At 41.0% G+C, this 12,897-nt stretch overlaps 1 protein-coding gene across 3 annotated transcripts in view; it reads right to left on the minus strand.

The window, feature by feature from the left end:
* MAST4 (microtubule associated serine/threonine kinase family member 4) overlaps positions 1–12,897 on the minus strand; it is a 300,471-nt gene that overhangs the window by 228,112 nt on the left and 59,462 nt on the right. For all 3 annotated transcript variants that reach the window (XM_075447097.1, XM_075447099.1, XM_075447098.1), the window contains exon 2: positions 5,423–5,561. In XM_075447097.1, the coding sequence (XP_075303212.1) occupies positions 5,423–5,561 (139 nt within the window). The remainder of the gene's footprint in view (positions 1–5,422; positions 5,562–12,897) is intronic.

The following is a 12,897-nucleotide window of genomic DNA, read 5'->3' on the forward strand; positions in this document are numbered from 1 at the left end:
TTGATCTTTCTGCCAATTATCGTGTTAGTAGAGTAATGAATCTCTGATGCAAAAACCACACTGAGAATCCCCAAATTCATTTCAAATCAACTATAGATCACTTATATGGGAACAGCAATAATTGCTAAGCATATTTGTACGACTGGTAACTCAGAGGTGGAAAGCTGATCAAAGCAGGAATATTAGAGAAGAAAAAATATATACATCCCAAGATTTCTTAGTTTTTAGCTCTTCATTAGATAATGTGATAACTTCATTAAAGTGCTTTAGGATCCTTGGATTAAAGATTCTATAAAATTAAATCTGTATGTGTTACATCACCTGTATTTGTTACATCACCAGTATTTGTATAAGATCAATTTAAGGTTAGCAAGATAACAGCCCCACCACAATTAGAGACAATTAGCCCAGCAGGAAGCCTGTTTCCAGGCAGTTACTGATGAGATAACGGGCAGCAAGATAACAAGTTCAAACAATCGGAAACAAAGTGTATTTTTTTCTTTATATCTAACTGCAGCGCTTATCAGTACAGTATAGAGACAACTGAGCTAGCTGCAGCACTCTGCAAAACACAAACTCTTCCCAGCCAGATGCTGTCATACCCTTCAGAAGTCGAAAGGGAGATAGCATCTCCAAAGGCTGCACCAGAGCAGCTGAGGAGACTGAACAGAGCTGCACCCCACACCGCGGTGCAAACTGAGGAGCAGCAATGGGACATGAAAGCAAGGCCAATTCGATTTGCTTGTCCGAGTGACTTGCCAGGTTAACCCCCTCCACGGCAAAAGCTCATTTAATTTCTCAGCCTTCCGCATTACTTTCTGCCATGAATTCTATTTAAGCATCTCTGAACACAGCAAACTAAAATCTGTAGACAATTTAAGCCAAAAACCCTCTGACTGTAGACAGCCTTTGAAGTTTGTGGAGATCAAGAAAACCAGCTACCACAGAAAAGCAGCTTTTTAATTAAACATCTTTTCTCCTGATTAGAAACAAGTTTTAAAGCGTCAGTCTGTGCAGTTCTTAAGAAGGCAATCTAAAGCTAGAGGGAGAGGCATTTAAACACACGTGCACACACAGAAGTGTGTTGTTCCAAGAGGAACAGAGCTGACCTCGTCTGACCAGGCTTTGCTCTCAGATGGTCCAGCACTCCTCCAATGCCCCTGCACCCTGAGGGCACCAGCGCCTTTCTGAAGCAATGATCTTACCCCTCTGCATCTGACCTAGGGCTGAGCAGCTACAGCTCAGCGTTGCCACAGGGATTATTCCACAGTTGGACAACCTGCGCGGGGACTGTGTTTTACTGATCTGCAGCACAAGCAGAACTTTTAAAGCTCCAGTTTACTTCCCAGGTACAGAACATCGCAAGCGCTGTTACGGCAATCCATGCATGCAGGGAAAGGAGAAGCTGCAGCTGGAGATGAGTTACCATGCAGAAGCAACAGAAGAGGAGAAAGGCAAACACTGACTATTGTATAAGTGGTTTTGCTACCCAAAACTTTATAACCTTTTGGAAACACGACACTTCAAATTAGGAACTGGTCATAAATTACGTTCAAATACTTTTACTCTGAAGTTGTTTTAACTTGTGAATGCTTATGTTTAGCAATCCCCATTACAAAATAGTATTTTTAATCCTTTATTTCCATTAAGCAGTACTGCTAGCACTTCACAAGAAAAACTATTAAAGTAGATTTGCTAGACTAATAGCAGGCCACATCCAATAAAGTTTTTTCATCCCAAATTCAGCCTCTCTTTCTCCAAAAGTCTTCCACCTCTTGGGGATGAAGATTAAGGAAAGCAATGCTGTCATAACAATTAGACTGAAGTGACTTTTCTAAAATACAATAGCATGATGTCTCCAGGAAGCAGTATTCATTTCTTTTATTGGCTAAACTTTATTTAATATCAGTGATTCCCTACAGGAACCAATAGTAGATGTTTTCTCAAAAACAGATTTAATTTTCTTCAACTCCAAAGAGCATTCTTCGCCTGTCACTGAAAATGTGTGCTTGCTAGATTGCTTAAAACTAGGCAATTCAGGAAAAAAATCTGGGTTCCAGTTTCCCTTAAACTGTGTAGAATTTAAGTTCAGTTTCTATCCCACCTCTCCAAGTTTCCAGATCTTCTCTCCCTTGTATTGATTTCCCACTAGAAAGAAGTTGTACATCATTCTTAATTTTTCTCATATTCCTATATAAAGAGTTTTGTAATTTACTTCAGCCAATTCAGAGCAATAGATTCTCAGTAACTGTAATCCTTCAGGTTTTGTAAATCGGCATTCAATGTATTGCAACAATATTGATTTTATTTCTTCTTGTATGTCATGCATAACATTACTCCTTCTTGTACAGCCCAATAAAACTCATTTATTTGGGATCTATTCCAAGAGATAAAAACCCTATCTATTTACCTCTATTAGTATTCAGCCCTGCAGGATTTGAACTATACGGTTTTATATAAAAAAATTAAAATTTTTTTTTGTTTTTATTGTTAATACCATTTATGCTCTATGGCTCAATAATAACGTGTTTTTAACAGCAAAGGGAAAGTCAAAGTAACATACAAAGCACAATTCACTCATTTCCTAGCATTTGGAGTGAACAACAAGCATCAGCATAGGAAAACTCTGCAAATTTGCAAGCTAGGAGTCTTCTCTCTTGCTTTACTTACTTCCACTTCATGTATTTCTAGGAGTTCAGCAAAGGTAACATTTTTAAACAACAGAGGTAGAGACTGTACCTTAAACAACTGCAAAAAAACTTTTCTGAACCACCTTCCAATGGGCTTACGCCCATTGTTAAGATAGCACTTAAGTTAAAAGAGTATCAAACGCAACAAAACAAAAGCAAGAATACAGACAGACAGTAATCAGTGTAAAGTGATATTAAGTATCAAGTACTTTTTCCAAACGACAAGTCTCCAAACATTTTTTTTTTCTCCTTATGGACCATAAGTATCTTTTCAGAAACATTCAGACTCAAACAGAAACTAGGGAGGGGATGTCTGAGCATAGAAGTAAACTGAAACTAAGGACATGTCAGCTCACTCATCTTAATGGAAGGCCTTCTTGTCCCACCCTGCTTTTTTTTTTTTTTTTTTAAATGATATTGCGATTCTCGTAGTTTCAAACCAGAACAGTGAGCCCCTCTTAAGCATTAAAGAAATTAAAATAAACCCCAAAACTTAAGTATGTAAAAAAAGATAGGTAAATACAAATCCAAGGTAACACTGAAATTATTAACTTCAGATTACTGAGCATTTGAAATTAGTCTAAGAAACAGTTCTCTACCTGCAGCGGTTTCTTGAATTTTTTTTTTTTTTAAATCCCAAAAGAATATTAAGAACCTTCTGTCATCAGAATGACTTTGATTAATTTAATCAGTGTCATAAAAGCTGTTAAGATATTTAAACTATTTTAAGATACCAAAGCCTTCGGGTATTCAGGTTCATTTAAAGTGCATTAGTAATAAAGCAGTTTAACATCACTGCACACTATATTCCCAAATCCTGACATGAAACCCCGCACAACATATTGCAAGCAGACAAAAAGCATATTGATTTCCCTTTATAAAGACCTCAAGCAGTAACTCAAGCATAGAGATAACGACCAGAGATTACAGCAGCAGAGTACATTTGCTTTATTTTTGATTAGGTTGCCTTCTCCCTCTTTATCTGGAGGGTTTATACAGCAAAGTTCAATTTTTAAATATCATCACCCTACTTTAAACAAACAAAAAAAAAATTAAAGACCCACACCACGTCCTGCTGAAATAATAAGTAGTGTGCTGGCAATTTTTAGTTTCAGTAGAAAACTAGTTTGGTTTACCCTTCAGGTTTTTAGAGTAGTAACACTCCAGAGAAGCCAGAGAATTCACTTGTATAGTTAGCAAAATTGACACTTCAGACTGCTGTAAGTCACTTACCTTTCTTGAAAGCCCATACAGATCACAAATACTCTTACACTGTTTCTGAAATCTTCGTAATACAACTTCTGATAAAAATGAAGTTGCAAGGGAAATGGCAAATCTTACCCTAGCCAAACTAAAAATCACCGCAACAATTATGTGTTGATGTGACACAAGAAGTTCCTGTAGTAGTATCTGTCTTTCCTTCACATAAAGTATAAGGCAACTTAATATTTTTAAGTACTTGGGTTAAAAAAAAAATACATTATTTGTCACACATTAAAAGCATTGTAGGTGATTCTAAGCTACTGATTACAGACAAAGAGAAGTATTGCAATAGCTTCTTGGAGCTTCTTCTATGGTAAGGACAGGGAGAGGGATGAGAAGGAAGTGAGAAAAACAAATTCTTAAAGCACTTCCCAGACACTTATGGCAGAAAAGTCAGCTCTATCCACTGTGGCAACATTTTTCATCCCCAAGCAAAAACGCCTCCGAACAATGTTCAGAATTTAGAGACAGAAGACAGTCACAACTCAAGCAAATGCCATTTCATCTTTCTCTAACATGAATTTCACCTGTTTGATTTTTATATCAATCAACATCACTTGAATAGATGAAACAAGCTGTTGAGTCTTAAATTTATCCCTTCCACTAAATTCACTGAAATCTATTGTTGCTCTGACCAAGTACTTAATATCTTGTTCTTCACAACAAATTCTTCAAACTCAGAAATTGTGCACTTCATGAATACATTTAATTGTCAAATTCTATTGAATTTAAAAATTCTTTTTCTTGAAATACACAAAGCAAATGCCAGTTAACCTGTCCCAATGTTTTCACACTCCTTTCACTCCACACTCAAAACCAATCACTCTTCAGTGACTGCCGCAGACATACAGCTCCCAGGATGCAATTACGATTTCAGCATCTGGCATCTTCCACAGATGCTACCAGGGCAAGGAGGGCCTGAGCCTTCCTCAAATGTCCTGCTGTTTCTGCATGGCTCCATGGAGGAGAAGCTGCAGTTCACAGCCAGTGGCTAGCTCATAATGCCCCTCCTCTCCTGTGAGGACTTCACCAGATAAATGAGGGCAAATTGTTTTTTCTTTAACGAAATGAAGTCTAAAGGGACCATCTGCGCACTTCAGCTCCTTAAGAAGACAAGGTGTATGTGAACCCATGGATGGATGCATGTGAGCACATCTCAAACAGCCCTTAAGCTGCCAAAGTAAGTCAGCAAGATAAATGCCATATTCCTGAAAATTTCAAGAAATGGGTCATTTTCAGGCTGTGCTTGGCCATGTATCAGCACCGCTTGGAAGCAGAGCCTCAAACATGAGCTCACTGCATTGACAGTTGGGGAACCCATGTGGAAGAGACTTCATGGAAACTCAAGGTGGAGCTTACACCTCCCCCAAAGAGTTAGGCCACCAGGCAAATGCCAGGCAGGGGCCAACATGCCATCAGCTCCACAGCTGCTAAACCTCCAGGCAACATTATGCAGACCTCAAACTCACCAGTCAGAGCTCCTCCAAGGCTTCCTCTTCTCAGCTGTCTCCCATCCTCACTCAGCTGCCTCCTTCCAGGGCCAGAAGATACTTGAGGACTGCTGGATCTTGGAAAGGGCATAGGTGGCGGAGACAATATGTGATCATGCTGTAACAAAACAGAGGGGAAAAAAAAAAAAAGTATGTATTGTGTTTAAATGCTTACCTTAATTGAAAAAAAACCAAGTTACCTTCATCTAAAGATTATGAGAGCATTTGGGGGGGGAAAAAAAGGGCTTACAAAGATCTTAAGGTAATTAAATTGCTAACTGAAACTGAAAATTCTGCAAGTGACAGATTTGTGGCTGCCTGGGTAAGAAAACCACTTTCCTCTTGCACAGCTCACACCACCTTCGACCACGCTGTCACATAAGGACCATTTTTTGCATCCCATCTCAAGGTACAAGGGATCAGATGTCTGTCAGCTTACTCGACCCTCTGTAAAGCAGTCTTTTCTCAGCTTTGAACCATCTGACCTTGCAACCTATACAAACTGCTCTTCCCAACGTTTCTTCTTGGCTGTTTCTCCCCAGCTTCATGTGAGCAGTCACTAGATGGCACTGTACTATCAACAAAATGCAAACCACTGCCCAGTCTAGGAAAACACTAACAAATAGATTATCAACGCCGGGGGGGGAGGGGAGGGGGAGAAAAGAAATATCCTGTTTATAAAACAGGCATTCATTTACACTGACTTTGAAATAAGCATAAATACAGAACCTCATTCTTCAAATTCTGTTCCTGTCATCATTCCTATAACAACATTTTAACCCTCTAGTGATTCAAAGACCCGGTAGGAAAAACCTAACAGTACAATGTATACTGTTAAGCAGGTATTCTTTATTGTGGCGCTGGGCACACGGGGGATTTCTCCTCCAAACATGCGCACCAGACACCCTGTTGCTTCAGGTTAAATACAATCACACGTGTAAATATTCTTTATATTTCTAGGAACTAATTAGCATATGTAAATATCTTTCACGCATTTGTGTTAGCATCTTTGGGTGGTCTTCGGGGGTCCCAAGATGAAGGCCCATCCTCTTCATCACACTGTTTGCTGATTGACGTTTGTTTTTGCGCAAACTCAGTTCTAGGATCACGTATATCGTGTCCTTCAGGTTGTTTGGCTCTAGTCTTGTTGCTCTCTTGGCGCCTCCTTATCTCTGTAGCTTGGCGCATTTGCCCTCCCAAGGCCAAGCTGTCAGGAGTAGAATTATTTAGGAGTCTATTTTATCCCACAATTATCCTAATTATTTGCTGAGAACCAAGACCACTTTTGTTTCACTTAATTATTTTGTCTAAGGACTAAGTGATAGCTTGTGCCCATGTCCTTCCACTACATTCCTTAATGAGAAAACAGGGATTAGTGTAACAGTTACATCGTTAGATCACTATGCATGCAGAAATACAAGTTACAGTACTAAAGACTACTAAAACAAGAAAATATTAAGGCTTTTTTGTTATGGTTCCACGTTTCTTACAGACCCCTCTATCACTAGTTTTGTCAGTATGTTTAATGTCCCAATAATGGATTAAATTCACAAAAAACAAAATGAAAAGCAAGTAAGCAAATACAGGCAAGGACAGAAAAAGCAGGGACGCGAGTAAGCAAAGTAGAAAGTTTTACAAGCATCCTTCTCCTTAAAATGGTGCAGTCAGATGTGTCACTATTTTGCAAACCACTCAAATGTTTTTCTACAACATTTAAACCCTGATTCTTACCACAACGTTTTACAAATCCAAGCACATCAAAGTCACTTGGACTTTCACAGTTCATGTACCAAGACTTATCAGCCAGGCAATCTACATATCACCTGCATACCCAACTGCTTCATCCTCTCTGTCCACTGAAAGGGAGGAGTCAAAGTCACCATAGTCACCAATGAAGATGCACAGTGAAGCCTACTTTTGCTTACAGTTAATCCCACAGCAAAGTACCATGTGCCCTACAAAGCATTCTGAATCCCATGTTTAGAGTTTCTTTTGTATTTAGTATTTCACATTAGTTAGTGCTTTGGGGATTTTTAATCAAATCTTCAGCTTATTGAAAGTGTTTGCAGATACATACTTCTCAAGCATCAAGAAACACAGTGGTTTCAGAAACTGCTTCTTCAACATAGCAAGACTCCTACACATTTACAACAGACACTGGAGTAACTGATAAACTCAAAGCCCACCCCTTTAGCAACTTCCTAAACTGGGAGGTTTTGGACAAACAAAGAATATTTAATTAACCATTGTTACCATTTATCTTTCACAAACACAAGTGTATCACAAATATTTCTCTTTCCAAGTGCTAAGATACCTTACAAGGTGAATTTACAAATCAGTTAAAAAGGAAATGACTTACAACAGCTGGCTTCTAAGAAACATTATTTTAAGACTCTTTCACATAAGTCTATAAGGAAATACTTGAACTGCTTGCTGACTAATGGATGGCAACGATGGCTCAATGCTGCACTCTGAATGACTCCAAGCATCTGACAACAATATGATCCGATCAAGGCCTTACGTGAGTTATTGGCAAAAATTCACGCATTTTCTTAAAACAGGTTCATACTTCAAAGTAACCAACCACATTTTAAATCTCTTCTTCCTGGCATAAGGTTCATCAAAACTTTAAACAAGGAAAAAAAAAATCAACAAAGGTACTAAGTTTCCTGCACATTAGTTCTTAAGTCTACATAACAGAATTAGTTTTCCCCTTATAACCAGGTATATAACCTTTATGGCTGCTCAGGTCACTCCCACAATGAACAGACTTGTGCATTCCACATCATGCAGTCTGATTACAAAATTCGTAATTTCCAATTAAGCTGTGCTCGTTTTCCACAGCTTTCAGAAACATTAAGATAGGGCTACAGAGCAACACAATACCATCCAGGTCCTCAATTCGAATTTAAGATTCTTTTCCACTGTCCAAACTGGCAGCTTCACTAAAGTATGATGTTTGAAAGCCAAGGCCGTTTAAACATCAGCCCCCACTAGCTCATCGTTTTAACAGCAATGCCCTGCCAGCATTCTCTTGCAAAGGTACCTCCTCATTGCTCAGCGACCCTACACAGATAAAATTTCTATCCAATACAATTCCAGCACTAACTTCAGGCACACAAGTTCTCAACAATACAAACTTCTTCAAGGACTTGCATGGGAACGGAGAAGGAGACGCCACGCAGCCAGGCACTGAGACAGAAGCTACCAGCCAGGAGGAAGTAATTTTGACTCCACATGAACTGGCCATGCCTGAGGTCCTACATGTACAGATTCTTGGGAACAGGACTGGGGAGGAAAGAAAGGGAGGGGAAAGAGGGAAGACATCCTCCCTACAAACACTTTTCAACATGATGTCCTGAATTTCACAGTCCACGTGCAATCCTCTGATATGAGAAACATCAGAATGAAATGCAATTTCTGAAGTTCTGCATTTTTAAAGACAAGGGGGTAAAATTCAGATTCTGTTGAATGAGAATGTGATTCTAATACATGGAGTTAACAAAACAAAATTAAGCATTCTGACATATGACAAATTAAGGACCAAAATATTACAGCAATATTAGATTTCTTGTTTCTTGGGGGCAGAAGTTCATTGTAATCTAGGAACAGTCAAATTCAATATAACAGACAACACTTAGATCTGTCAGCTGGGTTTCAGCTGGATGTAGAAAACCGTATCTCATCACCTGAAGCAACTATACCAAAAGACACTATATGGTCTAGCAGTACAAAGAAACAGTATGAAAATATGAGATTGAACACATTCATATTGATGGCCAGCTCCTGCTTTACAGGGAACAATTATACATATCTCAACAAAGCGTTTCTGGAAGCTATCTAAAGGCTTGGTTTTGCTTCCAAAGGGCAAAACAAGATCTATAGCACACACAGCGTGTATTTGATGAAAGGAGTCTGTACATTGTAACTGCTATTGTAGTAGACCATGACGAGTAGACAGCCTTGACATAACTCTGGATGCTGGGGAAATCTGAGGGAAATGGACTGCAGGAAGTAGCCTGGCTTGCAAGCTCCCCCTGAATAACTTCTCGTGCTTCTCTTAAAGATCAGACAGCTAGACGAACCAATTTGACCCAGAGGGGCTTTCTAGCCCCCGTTCAAAACTTACTTCAAGCAAAACCCCGTGCAGCAGATGAAGAGGCTTTCTGTCCTTCATAAAACAGCTTTCCTCTACTACCAGGCAGAGCATTCAAGTCCAAGCAATGAAATCAACAGAGCACATTTTATTAGGTCCCGCTTCCCTGGAACACACAGCAGATTCTGAAGAGGTATAACATGGCACATACTCAAATCACACGAAGTGGTAAATTCAGCCAAATGCCACTAAAATCACAGAATCACAGAATGGTAGGGGCTGGAAGGGACATCTGTGAGTCATCTAGTCCAACCATCCTGCTGAAGCAGGGTCACCTACAGCAGGTTGCACAGGACCCCGTCCAGGCAGGTCTTGAATATCTCCAGAGAAGGAGACTCCACAACCTCCCTGGGCAGCCTGTTCCAGTGCTCCGTCACCCTCAGAGGGAAGAAGTTCTTCCTCATGTTCAGACGGAACTTCTGTGCTTCAGTTTGTGCCCATTGCCCCTTGTCCTGTCACTGGGCACCCCTGAAAAGAGTCTGGCCCCATTCTCCTGACACCCACCCTTGAGATATTTGTAAGCATTTATGAGGTCCCCTCGCAGCCTTCTCTTCTTCAGGCTGAACAAGCCCAGCTCCCTCAGCCTCTCCTCATAGGAGAGATGCTCCAGTCCCCTCATCATCCTCCAGCCCTCTGCTGGACTCTCTCCAGTAGCTCCTCATCTTGCTTGAACTGGGGAGCCCAGAACTGGACAGAGTACTCCAGATGGGGCCTCACTAGGGCAGTGTAGAGGGGAAGGAGAACCTCCCTCGTCCTGCTGGCCACACTCCTCCTAATGCACCCCAGAATGCCATTGGCCTTCTTGGCAGCCAGGCCACACTGCTGGCTCATGGTTAACCTGTCATCCACCAGGACACCCAAGTCCCTCTCCACAGAGCTGCTCTCCAGCAGGTCCTCCCCAAGCCTGTACTGGTGCATGGGGTTGTTCCTCCCCAAGTGCAGGACCCTGCACTTGCCCTTGTTGAACCTCATCAGGTTCCTCTCTGCCCAACTTTCCAGCCTGTCCAGGTCTTGCTGAATGGCAGCACAGCCTTCTGGTGTGTCTATCACACCTCCCAGTTTGGTGTCATCAGCAAACTTGCTGAGGGTACATTCTAACTCTTCATCCAGGTCGTTGATGAAGAAGTTAAACAAGACTGGGCCCAGTACTGACCCCTGGGGAACCCCACTAGCTACAGGCCTCCAACTAGACTCAGCGACGCTGATGACAACCCTCTGAGTTCTGCCATTCAGCCAGTTCTCAATCCACCTCACCGACCACTCGTCCAGCCCACACTTCCTGAGCTTAAAATCATTCCATAATAAGATTATGACAAGTTTAAATAAATAAGTAATATCAAGTCCTATTCAAACTTGTTAATACTTATTTGAATGACCTCCTGGAGACCTGAACAGTACGAAAGTTCAGGCTGTGTGTTTTACCAAGTACAGATTGGACATTGCTGTCCATAAGACAACATCAGAGCAAGTATCTTGAGGAATGAGGGTTACTGAAATTCTACCAAAGACATTTTAAATAATTTTATTGAAGCTATTTTACTCAGCACATCAGTTTTGCCCAGCCACATTCATCACACTGTTGCTATTTACTTCATGCTTACTAGGTATATGGACACGTGTCGATGCTAGATGGCATACAAGCACAACAGGAGGACCAGGGTTTGGTTGGTTGCATTTTTTTTTTTGGTGAAGCTTGCTTGACAGCAAGTTGCAAGAAATACAACAGCTGTACGCCTCCAGGCAGTTTCCAACAGACATTTATGACATACTTTGAGGTTTTCACTATCACTTGCTCTGCCTGCTGTCTTATTACTGCACTCAGGCTGCAAGCATACACTTCTCTCCACATCCTTTTCAAATAAGTGTTAGTGACTTAAGGAGCAATGGGATAATGGAGGGCGGTTTTTCCACTTGTCTATGGAATTGCAGGGCAAGGGAATCAAAGAATTTGAGAAGATACTTGAGAAAGTCACTACTCCAAAGACCCATAACAACTAAGACAAAATGTATGAAAATAAGTTGTTTTGGTTTCGGCTGCCGCCGGCAACAAAAGCGCCACGCGGCCGCCCCTCCCCCCGCCGGCGTGCGGAGGAGAATGAAAAGAAAGAGGCAGAAACAGGTGGGTCGGGATAAGGGCAGTTTAACAGAACAGCAAACAGAGGGAACAGCAACAACAACGATACAGAAAAGGGGATTACACAGAACAGACCGCATGACCCCACAGACCCGCTCTCCCAAACAGGACCGGCGCCGCACACTGCCGAGCCGCGAGTGAGTCCCCGCCGCGCTGCCCCCCCCCCCGGAACCCAGCGTGACGGCACATGGTATGGAATACCGGGCTCTGTTTGGCCAGGTGGGGTCAGCCCCCACCCCCCGGCTGTGCCCCCTTCCTGGAGTCCGGTGAGAATTAACCCTGTCCTGGCCAAACCCAGGACATAAGTGTATTTGATTGTGCTGTATCTATAGTAAAAAGGGAGTTAAGTTATCCATTGGGCATACTCAGGCTGCTTAGAGAGGGATATTTAATCAGTACACATCTTGCCACCAGTCTCTGCTGTTAATATTCACAATGCATGGATAGTTAACTTATGTAAAAACACTCCCTCCCCCAACATTAAATACTGAATAATTCCTTTCTGACAAGGGCACTTTGAAAGACAGAAAACACAGGGCAAACTCCAAGCTATTCAGAACATCCTGTTCTGCAAAATTCATTTTCTTCCAATCCATTTTTCAATACATTTCATAAAAAAATCTGCCTGTTTATGTTGTAGGTATGATGAATCTCTACAGAAGCACTGTAAAATTTAGGAGGTAACAGCTTTCACAAAACCCTATTCCCTCCCACCCCCCATGAACCTTACAAAAAGGAACAGACAGTATCGTTAAAGGAGAACAGCTTAAAAATTACAGAGAACAGAATCATCAAAATATCCTTGTCATAGACTTCTACACACAGATTTAAAGATGCTACAGAAACATGGATGGAAATTGAGTGACAGCCTCCTCCAGTTATACACGATTTTCCTCCAGAAAATCAGGACTGAATCAATTTGTTCTCAAACAATTTTGGTGGATTTTTTTTTTTTTTTTATACTTTGAAGCTATTAATTTTCTGTGTGAACAGAATCAGCTACATTCCTTTAAAAAAATTTATTCTCACACTGTACTAGCCATGGACTTTTAACAGCTCACCTACTCAGAAAAGATTATCTTCATATTTTTAAAAACCTCGGTAGCATTAAATCCAGCTGGCTACCATTGTAGCTGTATTCTACAGCTAGATTAAATTCTTTGC

The sequence above is a fragment of the Opisthocomus hoazin genome, chromosome Z, assembly GCF_030867145.1.
Source record: "Opisthocomus hoazin isolate bOpiHoa1 chromosome Z, bOpiHoa1.hap1, whole genome shotgun sequence".
Classification (NCBI taxonomy): domain Eukaryota; kingdom Metazoa; phylum Chordata; class Aves; order Opisthocomiformes; family Opisthocomidae; genus Opisthocomus; species Opisthocomus hoazin.